Source organism: Hylobates moloch, unplaced genomic scaffold (assembly GCF_009828535.3).
Source record: "Hylobates moloch isolate HMO894 unplaced genomic scaffold, HMol_V3 SCAFFOLD_11, whole genome shotgun sequence".
Taxonomy (NCBI): domain Eukaryota; kingdom Metazoa; phylum Chordata; class Mammalia; order Primates; family Hylobatidae; genus Hylobates; species Hylobates moloch.
The window spans coordinates 30,062,681-30,079,254 of NW_026652286.1; the positions used below are offsets into that span (position 1 = coordinate 30,062,681).

The 16,574-nt window shown below is 55.6% G+C and overlaps 1 protein-coding gene across 3 annotated transcripts in view; it reads right to left on the reverse strand.

The window, feature by feature from the left end:
- The window catches only part of OTOG (otogelin), a 99,493-nt gene that overhangs the window by 33,797 nt on the left and 49,122 nt on the right, over positions 1-16,574 (reverse strand). For all 3 annotated transcript variants that reach the window (XM_032168013.2, XM_032168014.1, XM_032168012.2), the window contains 9 exons: positions 16,232-16,388; positions 13,550-13,576; positions 10,872-11,039; positions 7,115-7,393; positions 4,564-4,681; positions 3,774-3,853; positions 1,557-3,325; positions 644-812; positions 209-354 (listed from right to left, as the gene is read on the reverse strand). In XM_032168013.2, the coding sequence (XP_032023904.2) occupies positions 209-354; positions 644-812; positions 1,557-3,325; positions 3,774-3,853; positions 4,564-4,681; positions 7,115-7,393; positions 10,872-11,039; positions 13,550-13,576; positions 16,232-16,388 (2,913 nt within the window). The remainder of the gene's footprint in view (positions 1-208; positions 355-643; positions 813-1,556; positions 3,326-3,773; positions 3,854-4,563; positions 4,682-7,114; positions 7,394-10,871; positions 11,040-13,549; positions 13,577-16,231; positions 16,389-16,574) is intronic.

Below are 16,574 nucleotides of genomic sequence, written 5' to 3' on the forward strand. Positions count from 1 at the left end.
AGGAGGTGGCACACTCCACTCAGTTCTTTCCCCAGCCTCCCAGGGAGCCGTCACCTGGGAGGCCCTGCCCATTTCTGGAGACAGAGAGAGCTCAGGGGGACTTCCACATCTGTCTTTGCCTCTGGCACCCTGGCTGACTGCTCCATCTCCCCTCTTATCCTAGTCCATTTCCTAGTCCCCAGCAAGGAGGGAGGTGTGGGGCAGGCACCAGGTTGGCACTTTTGCAATCCAGTACATGGACGGTGACCATTTCATCTGGGTTCTGGCTGAGGATGTAGATGGCCTCCTTGAAGAGAGCTACGTGGCTCCCATCGAAGGTCACGAAGCTCAGGTCAGGGAAGATTGAGCACCGGCCTGGGGGAGGGGCAGGGCACAAGAAAAATCTGTGGATGCCTCCAAGACCAAGGCCACCTAGGAAGATGGGGCAGGTTCCTGGCCCTCTTCCTGGATGGATGCAGAGGCCTGGGGTCTGGAGGGTGGCTCAGACCAGGCATCACACAGATCCGAGGTTGCAAGCATAGGAAATCTGCCAGGTCGGGGTCCCACAGGAGGGGAGTCTGGGACACACAGATCAGGGATGGCGGTCATGCTGGGGTAAGGATACAGGGAGGATGCAGGAGGCTCTGCTGATCCTATGACTCACAGGCACACTCCCAGAGTGGGCAGCAGCGGTCCCCACCCACCCGCACAGCGAGGCCCAGGATCCCACAGCGAGGGGGAGCAGCGCCCTGGGGACAGTGCTGGGACTGATTCACGCGAATCAGCTGGCCCTCCAGGCAGATGTGGCGGATGCAGTCCTGCTCGGCGATTGGCTGGGTACAGAGTGGAGGAAGTGTGAGTGCCCATCAAGGAGCTACAGCCCACCCTGCAAGCTGTGATGGCACCAGATCCTTCCCACATGTAGGTCCTAGCGAGGCAGGGGACCTTTTAGGGAAAGATGCCCTCACCCCCCACACATCACAAGCCATCTGGGGCCTGGTGCTGCGCTTAGTGTGAGCTCAGGGGTCAGGGACCGATTCCCTGAGACCTCTGCAGATCTGCCTGGCCTGCGCTGAGAGATCTGGGTACACAGGCATGTATATACACTAGCTCACACTCACAGAAACCCTAGCATACTTGCGCAAGCCTACACACACACACACACACACACACACACACAGTTTCTCACAAAGGCACAAAGATGCACATGAGGATGTCTCAAACACCATTCCTCACACACACAAGAGCACATGCAGATACAGGAGCACTCATACTGTCTCACCCATGTGAACACAAACGCACACAGCAGTCTCACACAGGCACACACTCACAAAGGCACTCACACATTGTCACCTGGGCATCACACTAGGCTATCCAATCAGCCCCCCAGGGCCTAGATGGGCCAGGCGGAACCCTGCTATGGCATCAGGGGCCAATAGGAGACTGGAGAATTTTTCAGGGACCAGGAGCATGGGGCAGGAATGAGGATAGTGACTAAAACTCCATCTAGCAGGGAAGAGGAAGGGATGAAGGGAGGGATCACATACGGGTGGCCAGAACCCTGGCAAATCACTCACGACACAGGTGGTGGATGTATTGGCCTCAGTGGTGGTTGCCAAAGCCTCCGCCAAACCCTCTATGATGCTCAGGGCTGGGGCTGAGCGCCCAGATGGTTCTGTGATGGCCTCGTCCACCGGCTCTGCTGCCAGGTGAGGCCCTGCTGAGGTTCCGTGGGCCTCAGCCAGCTGAGGCAACAGAACCAGTGTGCTGTCTTGGGGGGCCGTCCTGGCTGAGACGTGGCTCAGGGGATAGGATGTGGGCACTGGCAGAGCTGTGCCTGCCTGGGCTCCCTCGGGCTCAGCCACCAAGGGGGCGACAGGGTGGCTCGGGGCAGGCATGAGCTCTGCGGGCCCACCCTCGGCAGAGCCATAGATGGAAGTGGGCGGAGACACTTGCTTAGATAGGATGGCCACCTTCCCCGTGGTGCTCTTGCGTGGGACAACAGATACCATGGAGGCCATGCCCTCGGCCACAGGCAGGACTCCAGAGGTTGGCAATGTGGCTCCCAGCAGCAGGCCTGGAGCCGTGCCTGCTGCTGGGGGTGCTATGTGGGCGGGTGGGTGCGCCTGGGTCATTGCCGCTGGCGTGAAAGGCAGTGCTGGGCTAAGTGTATGAGCAGGCACAGTCGTGGCCTGTGGCTGGAGTGCAGTGGTGATGACAGAGGCTTTGGGGCCGGGTGTGGCCACTGGGGCAGATGTGCCCACCTTGGCCAGGGGCAGGCTGGTGTCGGGAGGCAGGCCAGAGAGGAGCTGGGAGGGACGAGTTGACTCAAGGGACATGAAGGGTGTGGCTGCCAGCCCATGAGCGGCTGTCGACAGGCTGGCGGCAGCTGGGGTCTCTGGGGGCAGAGCTGGAGATCTGGTGGCCATGATGGTATGCTGGGCTGGGCGGGGTGGTGCAGTGGGGAGTGGGTGTGGCTGTGGGGAGGCAGGTGAGCCCATGGGCTGGCTGTGCCCAGCTTCCCCCTTCTCTGTGGATAGCACCATCTCCAAGCTCCTGGTTGCGAGGGGACTGACAGGAATCTGTTCTGCTGCTGTTCTAGCCACGGTTAGAGGGGTGCTGGGACTTGAAGCACTCTGGGCCTGGGTGGGCTGGGGGACCCCTGTCCTGCTTATGACCTTAGTTACTGCAGGTGTCAGCACAGCCTTGTGGGATCCCGAGGAGGTGGGGGACCTGGAGATGGCTCCAGGGGAAGCCACAGGTCTGGAGGAGGGACTTGCTGTCAAGGAGGGCTGTAGGGGTGTCGTCCTAACAGGCAAGGAGCCATGGCCTCGGACTGTCACAGCCTTGGTCATGAGCGGGAAGCGAGGGGCAGGGGGCGACTGGGAGGAGACTGTGATGTTGGGGCTTCCTGCAAAGATCGCAGTCACCCTTGTTGTCTCCATGGCACCTGACACCATGCCAGGTGTGGGTGTCTGCAGTGCAACAGGGAGGGATGAGGACTCTGGTGTATGGGAGATGGCCAGGAGGCTGGCAGTCACTCCCTTGCTGGCTGGGGCCTCTGTGGGGCGGGCAGGGAGTTGAGATGCAGTGAGCTCCGGCGGCTGCTGCAGGGTGGTCTGGGTGGGGCCTGGAGACACCACTGGCTCCTCAGTGGCTGTCACTGGTGGGTTCAGGGCTGTGGTGAGTGGGGCAGCTGGGGCGAGGGCTGGCCTGTGGGTCGGGGTCCTGGGGCTTTCCTGTGACAGTTGTGGCTCCTCATCACTGGGAGTGGGCAGCCCTTGACTGGGAGGGAGGGTCTCATTGCCAAGGGCCTCTGTGGGAACCCGAACTGCTGACTCCACACCTGCAGAGACAAGAGAAGAGGCTCAGAAGGCAGGGTGACTGCTGCCCCAGGGGTCATCGCTGGGCAGGGCTGTGGTGTGAGGCTTGAGGACTGGCACCCTCGGTGATGGGGTGAGGGCAGCTTCTGATGGCCAGAAGAAGTCAGCAGATCTGGACTCTGCCCCAGACATCAGACCCTGACCCCAGAGCCAAGAGACCCTAGGTCTAAGTCTGGCTGCACCACCTTCTCACCATGTGACCCCACTCTGGGCCTCATTTCTCCTCTCTGTGAAATGGAGCCAATAGACCGGATGAGGCCTGTGCCTCCCCTGTGCCTGTGCCTCTTTCCAAAGGTCCCTGTGCTGATCTTGCTTCTCTGGGACCTGGGAGCTTTGAGGCATGACTGCTCAGTGAGACCCTAGGGACTTAGAGGAAATCTGAGGGAAGAACGAGAAGTCCGGGCCACTTACAGTCCTCCAAGTAGACACATCTCTGTGTGACTTCATCCAGGACCTTGGGGGTAGGGCACACAGGGACACAGCCTTCTACCCTGAGGACAGAGCAGGGCGCAGGTTAAAGGCCTGAAATACAGGCAGGGCCATGTCTTTTTCTCTCGATTGAGCACAGGCCTTATCCTTTCTTATGACACGTGTGTGTGCACACATGTGCTTATTACGTGTACACACACATGACCCTCCATAGAGATGCTGTCACACATGTACAGGAACCCACACACCCAATGTGTATGCGGCACACTCCTGCATACTTCTACCGCTCAGACTGAGAGGGAAACACACACACAAGCAAGGTACACTTCTGCACACACTCATGTACATGTTCACATGTGTCTCTGCCTGGGCACATTCTCACATGGCCTCGCGTACCCCCTCCAACCCTGCAGGACTCCAGAATTTTTACATATACATGCAAACACATCCACAGAGACTCCCACAAACATGTGAATACACTCTCACACACGCACACAGCTGCACACTACACCTGCATACGTGCAGCTGTGTATAATGAATGCACAGTTATAGTAGTACACACACAAACACACACAAGGCTCTGCTGCATGCACATCATGCACAAATAGATACATATGCTCGCATACGTGCATATATGGAAAGACACAGTTACCCTGGTACACACATCCCCATACACTCAACATATGAAACACTCATACACAAGTGTATGTGGGTGCACACACACACTGGTGCACACACCTTGGCTCCATGCCCATGGCCCCTGGCATCTCACCTGGGTACATCCCGGCAGCTGGCTGCCCGTGGGTCCCGGCAGGTTTGGAAGCAGGGGCTGGCACAGGCATCGTAGCGCCACTCGCAGATGGGATAGGCACCCCCCGGGGGCTTGGCATCTAGAAAGTGAGATGGGGCAGCAACTCTGGGTCAGGTGAAGACACAGAGGGAGTCCCAGAGCTCAGCCCTGCCCCCCATCCTGTGGAGGGGACAAATGGACCTATGCAGGGAAAGCAAATGGGGAAAAAAACCACGCTAAGGAGAAACTGCGTTCATGGTGGTTGGGGTGAGTGCCTGGGGGATCCTGGGGATGGGGATCTGGGAGCTGAATGCAGGACTGAGGACAGGGAAGGACTGAGGACAGGGAAGCTCTGGCCCCAGCAGTTGGAGTGAGGCTTCGAAGGGTGGTCAAAGAAGAGGCCTGGACCTCTGATCTCTCCCTTGGGATACCCTGCCACCCACCCTGCCCCTCTGGGACCCTGGTGCTCAGGGTTGCCCTGCATCCCAGGATGCAGTAATCTCCTCCTTGCCCTGCTAAAGGAGTATTTGTGTCCCTCTCCAGAAGACACTGGGGCAGAGTGGCATGAGCGGAATCTTTGAAGCTGGACAGCCTTGGGTTCAAATCCTGACTCTGGTCCTAGACACTTGGAGGAGAACCCCCAACTCCTTGAGTTGGTTTCTGCACCTGTGGAATGGGGATATTTGTCTCGGAAGTGTGCTGTGAGGACTGGCTGTGTCTCGCGGGCTTTGCCCTGGGCTGGCACATAGTAGGTGCTCCCCAAATGTCAGTTAGGCGTTTGGAAAAGCAGGTTTTCCAATTGCAGACCTCCATGGAGGCAAGAGGCTCTCTTTTGCAGGGTGAGGGGAGGCACTTCCCCTCTAGAGGGTATCCCTTCCCCTCTAGCCCAAGGCGTTCCTGGGCACCTGGCCCCAGAGAGGTTGCAAGGGAGGTGCTATTCCCCAGACTCAGCTCTCTCTGTTCCCAGAGGGCCCCCTGAAGAGCCTCTCAGGGCCTGAGAGTGCAGGTGGTGTGAGCACCGCCCTCACTGCCCCAGCGGCTGGGCTAACTCTTGAACAGCACTGGGCGCTACCCAAGACATCTCACAGGATGTACTCACTAAACCTCATCATCGTCCTATGAAGTAGGCGCTATTATTACCCCCACTTCAGAGAAGAGGAAACCCGGGCACAGATTATGCTGGGAAAACGAAAGGTTTTCAGAGGAGATGTTCTCAAAAGAGGCCCCGTGGCTAGCGCCTTGACAAATGAGGGAAAAGTCTGCAGCCTATGGGGGGCTCGGAGGCGGACAAGTAGACCCCAGGCTACCTCGGCACAAGTGACCAGTTTCTGAACACACAGCCTGGGCAGGGAGGTGTGGGTAGGCTCCGAAGCAGGCTCCACGGAGCAGCCCCCACCGGCAGCTCCTCCAGATGCCCTAACCCGAACACTGCTGCCAGCTGTGAAGAAACCTGCTTTTCCAAAAGCCTAACTGACATTTGGGGAGCACCTACTATGTGCCAGCCCAGGGCAAAGCCTGCGAGACACAGCCAGTCCTCACAGCACACTTCCGAGACAAATATCCCCATTCCACAGGTGCAGAAACCAACTCAAGGAGTTGGGGGTTCTCCTCCAAGTGTCTAGGACCAGGGTCAGGATTTGAACCCAAGGCTGTCCAGCTTCGAAGCCTCCGCTCATGCCACTCTGCACCAGTATCTTCTGGAGAGGGACACAAATACTCCCATCATGAGCAAGTCTTGTCATCATGGCCAGTGATAAAGCTGTCCCATGTCAAGTTCAAGGGCAGAATGGATAACTGACCGCTGAAGGGAAGAATGAGCTCACCCAGCCCTGGCTTGGGTGGGGTGGGTGATGAAATAAAGAGGCTGGATGAAGACACATTTATGTATGTGTACATGCAAATGGATCCATCCACAGACACAAGTACCCCCAAGCCCCATGCAAGACAGAGAAAACAGTAAAGAAATTATGATCGCCTTCTCCAGGGTTCAGGCAGAGAACAATATTTGGGGGACAGACACACCTGGCAGGGCAGGCCCTGGACCTCCTTGGCGTTGGTGGAAGGTCGGGGAGTTGTCCCATCCCTGTCCAGGGGCTTGGGCCTTCCATTGAGAGACAAGGCTGCTGGCCCCCGGACCTATCCCCCTTGTGCAGTCCTTGAACTCATGGGGCAGACATGTGACCTCATCAGCAAGAAAACTGAGCCAGTGGCTACGCATGCTGCAGCCAGGATCACACCTCCCCTCACTTCTACAAAGGCTGCTATATTTTTAGACCATGTAATTGGCCTGTGGCAGTAGGCAGGACCCAGGAAATTGGCTGAACCCCAAGCACACTGTCCGTGGCTCCCTAGGCCATCAACATGGAGGCTGGGCCACCTCTCAACTCAGGGTGGCACCCATGTGGCCCCCTGTGCCAGGAGAAGGAGGATTCTGCCTCTTAGGGGCAATTGGAAGGGTGAAGTGGGGACAGGGTGGGAAGAGCAGTGGACTGAGAGGGCCAAGGGGCCGAGGGCAATGGCAGGGGTCACCTACCCAGAAGGCGGAAGAGTGTGCCCCGGCGGAACACCTCTGTGTGTTCGTACAGCCGCAGGGCCAGCACCGGGCCCGACGCATAGAGGAAGGAGCTGGGCTTGGCCAGGGACTCCAGGGCCACCAGGCCTGCCTGCTGTGTCCCCCGGTGCAGCAAGAAGGAGGCATGATGTTGGAAGGTGTCATGGCCCTGCCACTTAGCCAGCTCCAGAGACCCATTGGCTGTGACGTGAAGGAAGAAGTTGGGTCTGTCTGCTGCCTCCAAGGACACCACATCTGGGTCTGCAGAGAACCACACAAGGAGGGTCAGTACAGGCAGAGGTCCAGACTGGTGGGCTGTGGGAACAGCATCCCAGCACACATCTGCTCTCTCAGCGACTCTGGACAGCAGCACGCCTGCAGACCAGCAGGACCTGCCCCCTGCGCCAGCCCCCAGCCCACCTATTCTGCCTGCCAGCTGCCCCTCTGCTCACGCCATCTCCGCCTGAGGGCGAGCGGAGGCTTAGAGAATCCCCAACTGCTGAGTCTCAGGAAGGCAACTGAGCTGTCTCCTTCCCTCCCCTTTGCACCCTTCTTTCCGTTCTTCCCTCCTTCTGCAAACATGTTTGAGTGCCGTCAATGTACCAGGCGCTATTCTAGATACCCAGGATCCATCCATGAATACAATAGAGGCAGCTCCCCTGATGGGGTTGCATTGCATTAGACATGCGGGGCAGGCTGAAGGTTGGTGATTTGCCAGGCTATAGGGTCCCCAGCTTGGTCCTGCTCCTCACAGAATCCCACAGGGCCAGCATTGACAGCCCTTCATCCAACCCATAGATAGCGAGAGGGTCCCAGAGAGAAAGAGAAAGGAGCTTGCCCAGAGACCCAAAGCTTGTCTCTGTCCTCTCTCTCTGGTCTCCATAACTGCCCAGTTCTAGGGCACGGGGGCTTGATGCCTGGTGGGCAGTTTCTCCCACACAGGGCCTTATGGGTCTCCTCAAGTCCCAAATCCACAAGCAGGCGCAGGGAGTGAGCATGGGGTGGGAATCCCAGCTCACCACCCTGGCTGTGATGTGGGCAAGCACATTCATGCCTGGGCTGTTGGAGGGATCATCAACGAGGTGTGTGTGAAGCGCTTGGCATGGCCTGGTGCTGGGTGGGTGCATTTTCAGCCCCTTCCATGTGTCCCCTGTGTCCCGAGGAGCGACGATAGTGTCCCTGTTACACCTCCCTGGGCAGCTGTGAGAAGATGGCAGGTAACGGCGACACGCTTCATTATTCATGTTAATAATCACAGCTGCTGTTTACACATGACTTACTACATGCCAGGCACTGTGCTAAGCAAGCTGGTTACCTGCAGGTTATGAAATTCCTACGAGAACCCCGTGAAGTGAAAAATTCCTTCATTCAGCAGCAAATATTTACTGAGAGCCTGCTGTGGGCCAGGCCCTGTTCTAGGCACTGAGGCCACAACAGGGAGCAAAATGATGAAAATTCTGCCCTCATGGAGCTCACCATCCTGGGGGCTGCTGGGTGGGGAGAGAATACATTTCTATGAGAGGTTAAAAGGTGGTGACATTACTATTCCCATTTTACAGAGGAGGGAAGAGAGTCCCAGAGTCACACCGACGGTGGATGAGGGAGGCAGGGCTGGATGCAGGCAGGCTGAGGCCAGAGCCCAGCTATCTTCACCGCCACATGGCCGGCCCCACCCATGGGATGCAGGCGTGGGCATGGGCAGCCCAGCATGGTAGGGCACTGAGTCCTAGCCCCAGCCTGCTCCACGGGATGCGTGACCTTAGGCAAGTCACTTCTCCTCCCTGGGCCTTGGCTTCCTCCTTCAAAAAGACGGGGTTGGCCCGGATCAAGGCTTCTCCGCTGTTTTTCCTGCCGTGCTCCTAACAGGGCAGAGACCTTGAGATGCAGAGTCTGAGGCTGTACTGTAAATATTCAAGTGACTTTGCCTGCCATCCTCTGTATTTCTTGTTTAATGCCTCGGTTTGGAAGGCAGCATGGCAGAGGAGTTTGAATGAAAGACTCTGGAGCCAAATGGCTGGTACCTGTCACTAACAAGCACTGCGCCCTTGGGTAAGTCAACTAATCTCTCTGGGCCTCAGTTCCCTCATCTGTAGACTGGGAAAATAATAGTCCCTACCTCCTAAGATTGTTATGAGGATTACATGAGTTGCTATACATGAAGTGCTTAGAACAGTGCCGGCACGTGAGAAGTCCTACAGAAGGGCAACGTATGATTATTAATTAAAAAGTAACCCCCCCCCGCCAAAAAATCTTCAGGTAACACTAGCACCCCGGTGACCTGTGTCAGGCTGTGGTGGTGACTCCCCAGAGTGGGAAGCCTGGGCCTCAGTGACTGCTGAGTCCTCCCCTCTGTGACGTTTCCTGCTGTCCACTTCTTCGCATAACCATCTTTCCCATCCTTTAAGGCCCAACTCAAGGGACACCTCCTCCATGCAGCCACCCTAGGTCCTACCTGGAAGGCACCTTTCCTTGGCAGCCCAGGAGAAGCAGTATGGGATGGGTGAGGGAGGAGCTTGGGTCCCCACTGGGCCCATGAGACCCAGGCCTGACTCTGAGACGGAGCCTGGACTGGAGCACCTCTGGGATCCTGTCCCCAGTGACGTTCTCTAAGGCCAGGTGACTCCGGGGTCCTGCTTAGCATGCCCATAAACCTAGTGGAAAGGCAACACCCCCTCTGGACTATACATTACCTACTAGATTAAAATACTGGATGGAGAACAGAAAAGCCTCACTAAGCAGATGGCCTGCCACATCTGGAAGGTGGTGAGACACCTTCGTCAGGCAGGAACACACAGATCTGGGGATCAGAAATGTTTAGGGAGGAAGTGCTGTCTTTGGGGGTGGTGCTTCTGGCTGTCCTGCGGCCCAGTGCCTGACTCCTCACTCCCAGGCCTCCTTGTGCAGCTACGTGATCCTGCCAGGTACCACCTACCTCACCCAGGGTCACACCACCATGAACATCACCTATAGCTAGGGATGTTGGCCGTGCCTGGGGCTGGGCAGGAGCCAGGACATCCCCTCCCCTCTGCAAAGCCTTTCCATGGCTCCCCATTGCCCTCAGGATAAAGTCCCAAATCCTGAGCTTAGCTTACTAAGGAAGAAAGAAGTTTCCCTTCCTGACTCCTTCTTACTCTCAGGGGAACATCCTCTATTTTAAGAAGCCTCTCCTGACTTTGAGTTGGGGGCCCCTCCCCAGTGTTCTCACAGGTGCTGTGACTTCCTTTGGGCAGGTCTGTCTCCCTGATGGGACTGTGGGCTTCTGATGGGCAGGGAGCATGTCTCTCGTATCCCTGATTTCCCAGTACCTGGCTCTGTGCTTGGCATGGGATTAGGGCTCAGTGAAAGGGAGGGAGGCAAGAAGAGAGGTGGAGGGAGAAAGGGAAGAGAGGAGGGAAGAAGGGAGAGATGGAGGGAGAGCGAGAGAGGAAGAGACGAAGGCGGAGGAGGAGCATGAGGAGGGAGAGCTGCCGCTTGGCTTTTCTGGAGCACAGCTATTGCATACAGCAAGGTATAGAGGCACACCCGGGCCTTGGCTGCCCTGGCAGTTAGGGGAGCAGATGGAGAGCATCTCTGCAGAGAAGAAGCTGACCCAGAAGCACCATCTCAACTGGGAGAGGGGCACTTGTCGGAGCCCCCATTTCTCCGGCCACTACAGATACTTAGGGCCTCAGCACCCTCCCCTCCTCCAGCACCCTCCTCCCTCCCAGAAGAGCTGGAGTGGGACTGGGGTGGGCCTTACCATGGGCCTTGGCCTTGTACAGAGCAGCTGTCAGCAGGAAGCTCACAATGTCCCCTGGCGCCACATCCTCTGTCCTCACTAGGACTATGTCATCGCCCACCGCCTTCATGTCCACCAGGGCACCACCGGCTGCCAAGCTGGACAGCTGATAGGGGCCCTTACCTAGCACTGGAGAGAAGTGGCCCCATCAGCAGCCTGGCCCCCCGGCCTGCCCGCTTCCCATACCTCCTGCCCCACCCCTTGGCAGCAGTGGGGTGGGAGGGCAAGCTACCAAGGAGGAACTCTTGATGGCATCCTTCATGCCAGATCTCAGGGACCTTGATGACCCTGAGAAGGAAGGGACAGGATTCCCAGGCTGCCAGCCCCTGAAAGGAACAGACCCACTGCACAGTGCCTGAATCACTTCACAGGGAGCCAGGGAAGAAGGCCACCCACAGGGAGCACCTGTGCCCCCCAGTGTCTCTCCACAGCCTTCCCACTGCCTGAAACTTCACCATTACAGCCACTGCTCTATTCAAGGTCCCCTCTGGAAGAAGACATCAGACCAGGTTTCTGCCCACCCCGGCCTGAGGGACGATAAACCTGTTAGTGTTTATCTAATTATTTCAAACACATGTCACTGTTGAGTCTTTAGAATTCCTGTGGTTGTCAGTATAGATTGGCACAGAGCATGGGCTTCCTGGACAATCACCTTGTAAGGCTCTTCCTGCCTCTGCTGTGCCCCCACCCTCCAATGCCTCCTCCCTACGGCTGCTGAGCTGCCCTCCCAGCCATGCCCCCTGCTGGGATGCACCAGTGGCTCTCCACGGCCCTCAGGACAGAATCTAAAGAGCCCAGCTTGAATTCAGAAGCCCTTCAGCCCTCAGCCCCTGCCCGCCTCCCACACTCCCCCCCACGCCCTGGCTCCTGCCATGCTGAACTTCTCTTGCTCTTCCTGGAAGGAGCAGTGGTGTTATTTCCCAGCTCACATCTCATCACACCGTTCCACCCACTCAGAGTAGTCCTCCCCATTTTGTGCCTGGCAAACGCCTACTCAACCTCTGGGGCCCAGCTCAAATGTCACCTCCTTGTGAAGCTCTCCCTGCACCCTCTCCTGCCACATGCAAATGTTGTCCCTCCTCCTCTGTGCCCCACCAGCTCTTGGAGCATGGCACACACCAGTTATAGCTCTTCAGATGAGGATCTGGATGGGAGGTCCACATCTGTCACCCCCACTAGATGGGAGACAAGCAGTGCTGGCTGTGCTGGCTCTGCTGGAAAATGGCTAACAATGAGCTCTCAAACAAAAAAAAAGTGGTTTGTAGGGCTTGCGGATTTCCATGGCGTAAACACTCCCACCAGGGGTCAACTGGAAACTACCAACTGAATGTGGAGTTAGGAACACAATGGGTGCTAGAGAGGCGGCATGAGCCCGCCCTGCACACCGCTGTGGCAGGACTCAGGGACCACTGACTTCCCAACACCTGGCGGGGCCTGGACCAGAGCAAATGCTAGTAGAACGGAGCAAGGATGGGTGAGTGGGTGGGTGGGTAGGTGGAAGATGCTAGAAACAGCTTGTCCTTTGCCAGTTACTGCCACCCAAAATGCCATGGAAGAGAGAAAGCGGAACAGCTCCATCTTGCTGAAATGTCTTGCCTGATGTCAGACAGATCCTGTCTGTCCCAGGGACCACAGTTCCCCCATTGCAGCCTCATTCCTTTACCAGTTGAAGGTCTGGGGCTGTCAAGAGCCCCTGGGGACTAGCATTTTGGCAGAACTGCAGTCCTGTGGATGCTCATGCTACACCGTGGTCCGGCCGTCATCTCGCAGGCCCCCAGATGGTATCCTGTCTCCAGTCTCTCCCCTCCACTTCACCCACCACACTCAAGCCAAAATCTGATAATGTAGGCAACTGAGGACAAAGCCCTGGGCCTCTGCCCACATAGGCCTGCTCCTGGCAGCACAGTCCCTGGAGGAGGGTTGGGGATTGGAAGTCAAAGGCGAACAGCACTGAGGACCAGATGAGCATCTCACTCTGCCAAGGTCTGACCCTGGCCCAGCTGGATGAAGTTCAGTGCTAAAAGCTGTTCCTGGGCAGCCCTTCTCTACCCCCACCAACCCAATCCCGGTGATTAAATTGATGAATTGGCTCTAAACTGGACATTAACCTCCCCTGGGTCTTTGGTTATGACCTGTGTTTTCACCCTCGTTAATCTAAATGTCAGAGCATCTCCCGGAACCCTGCGACCTTGGCTGAGTTTGAAGATGAATGTGGCAGGCCACGTGTTTTGTTCCACCCATAGTCAGAAAGGGCAGTTTGTGTCTGCTTTTGCCAAAAGCTAATCTTCGGGGAACCCAAGGTGGGCCTGATGAGCTAGATTATGAAGGCGGAGGAGCTGGCACATCAGTGAGAATGGGGTTTTTCCTTCCTGGTGGGGCTGCCCTGCCGAGCACAGTCCCTGGGAGCCGGCCTGCCTGGGCCCCGGACAGGGGCTGCAGGAACTGCTGAGGATAGAGGTGCAGGACGCCCCTGGGCCCTGCACTGTCAGGGCTCTCTCTGCATGATGGGGGCCCTCCCAGCCCAGGTCACGGCTCTTCCAGGGCCAGCAGCGCCTCGGGATGGCTGATGCTGTGTGGCATCAGGACAGGGCTGGCAGTGCCTGAGCCCCTGAGACTCTGCGTGGGGAGGAGGGGCTTACCTTTGTTAAAGAAGTCACAGTCATACGCTGAAAGAGAGAGAACAGGGACTTCCTGAGAGCCAGCCCAGAGCCTGGAACAGACAGACAGAGCCAAGGCTCCCAGCATCCCAGCCTCCCTTCTTCCCCAAGTGCCGGGCATGGCCTGCCTCCCACATGTCAAGATTTGGGAATGGTCATGGATGCAGATGTCGTAAGTGAAGGAAATAGAATGGCTCCTCTCTGGGCCGACAGCATGAGGCTCAAAGACTGGCACACAGTGGGCACCTCAGCAATGTGTCAAGTAAATGAACAAACAAATGAATATTGAAAAGAAGTGGGTGTATTTTGTGTGGCGCCAAAGAGCAGGATTAGAACCAAGGGGTGGGAGTTTTAATCAGAAATGTTGCGGAAGGCCCCCAGAGGAATGCAAGCACAAGATGGAGGTTGGTCTTCCAAGAGCCTTGGGTGGGAAGGGGACCAGGAGCCCCCAGCATCCCCGGCTTCTTCAAGCCCCTTGCACTGCAGAGGCGCTTCCACCAGCCAAGCTGTGAGAAGCTCCTGCAAGCGTGAGCTCAGCGTGCCCTCTAGTGGTCATTCCCAGCACCACACCCTGTTCCCCTAGCCCCTCAGCTGCAGATTCTCAGTCCACTGGGGTGTGCCTGGGACCTTGCAGGAGACCCCTAAAGCCAGCAGCAAAGCCATGAGGAGCCAGGCGGATGGACTTGCGATAAAGCTTAGGAGCAGCATGCATCACACGTAGGCATGGTCTGAAGAGAGCCACCGACTCACTCCACACCCCAGACCACAAGGTCAATGCATCTGTGGTCACCCTCCAGAAAGAGCACTAGGAGTCAGGAGACAGGCCAGCCGTGTGGCTAGGGGCACGTGCCTGCCTCTCCCTCTATCTGCAGACTCAGAAGACTGAACCAGAAAATTAGAAAATCGCCAAGTTTCTGGTTTCCAAGGTGTACCCATCAAGGGGTGGTAGCCGAGAAGAGTCATTAAAAAGCCAGCTCTCTAGAGTCAGACCTGAGTTCAAATCCCACCTCCCTCACTCATCAACGGTGCATACTGGACCAAGTTACTTAACGTCAGTGAAATTTAGTGCCCTCCTCTAAGGTGGGACCGCTACATACATCTGCTCCATAGACCTGCCAGGGCCTGGACCAGGGTAAGGCAAAGTGCTTGTCTTGGATGTGAAATTTAAGGGGCTACCAAAAATCTCAGTAATCAAGATAAATACTATTTTAATGCAATATTTTTAAAACATCAAAGTTAATGCAAAAAAATCCGTGACAAATAAAATATCACAATTTAAAAATAAAGACAAGATCATTTACAGTCTCCCACTGAGCCAGAGTAGAGACCGAGACAAAAGGAAACATTAATACTATTGATCCTTTGACAGTTTGCTCATCACAGTATTTTTACAGCAATTTTTATTTTACAGAAATATTATATTGAAATATTATTTCTCTTGATTACTGCATTTTTGATGCCCCCTGAAACCTTGTACCCCAGGTAAGCACCTCAATCACCTCCCCATAGTCTTGCATGTTAAATGAAGTAATGGACACAGGCACAAGGCCTGGCACACAGTGGACCCTCAGCAAGTGTCCTTCTGCTCCATCTTCTTCCTTTGGCATCTTGCCTGCAGGCCTCAGGGCTCTGGACATGTCATTACCCGGGTGTCCATGAAAAAATAACAATAACCCCCACATTAGCACAGGGCACTGTGCCAAGTGCTGTACACGCAATGCCTTGTTTAAACCACACAACACCCTACAAGGTAGAAGCAGTTATCTTCACCCCTCTATTACAGACGAAGAGACTCAGAGTGTGAGGAATATGTCCCAGGCCAACTCAGTGGAACTTGGGGCCAAACTCAGTCAGTCTGACCCCAGAGCACAAGGCTGTGTAATGGCCATTGCACCCCACGGTGAGGTGCTTGCATGAGGAAAATCCTTTGGTGCGTGGGAATAAATAAAAAATAATCAATGAAGAATTTAGCCTTCTTTATATTTTCTTTCATCTTTTAAATATTAATTTTTAAATCTGTTTACATATTTTACATGAAGAGTATATCTATGGATGCATATCTATGTGTGTATATGTATGTGCACAAAATGATTTTACTTGATGGGGTGTGCAATGAAAAGCATCTGCAGACCACCATTACTCTGAATAAACTGATCATCTGTGCTGCCTCTGATGGGACCTGCAAACCTCAGCTGACAAAGGACTTCTATATTTATCACCCAATTTGGTCCTCAGAGTCAACCTGGGGGGCAGGTCTATTCCTGTTTCTCAGACAAGAAAATTGAGCCCCAGAGAGGTTGGGTGAGTTGTTTGAAGTCACATAGCTTGCGAGTGGTAGCTCTGGGTCTAGGCTGACTCTTCTAACAAAGTGGCTACGAGCACAGGTTCGCATTGGACTCTCTAGGGATGAACCCTGGCTCCACCACTAACCTTCAGCATGCTACTTGATCTCTCTCTCTAGGCAGTTTCTTCAACTGTAAAATAGGAAATATATAGCCCTGTTTCAAAGGGTAGTTGTAAGAATTCAATGAATAACACACCCAAAGCAGTTGGTGCTTGGTACATTCTAAGTACTCAGTAAATGCTAGACAGACTGCCAGTACGCCTAGGGCATGCCCACAGGGGACACTCTACTCTGTCCCCTCGGGTGATTGGGACACTCACGGCAGAGGCGGGGGGTTCGCCAGTCAACAGCCACCCCATGCTGGCAACACTGGTGGGCATAAGCGGAGACGCTGGCACAGAAGCACTCACAGTCACCACCCCGGCTGCAGCCACATGTGTCCGTCAGGCAGTTTGAGTAAAACCAAGTGACATCAACCTGGAGAAAGTCAGAAGTTAGAGGTCAGAGGACAGATCCCAAATGTCAGATCTGCATCTTTTCAGCTGATGACTACCAGCACCAACATGAAGGGACCACGGGATAGGGTGAGCTATCCTCTCTCATGAGGTGTGAAGGGAGAAGGACAAGGACATGAGAACTCCATGGTCCAGGCAGATGCCCACT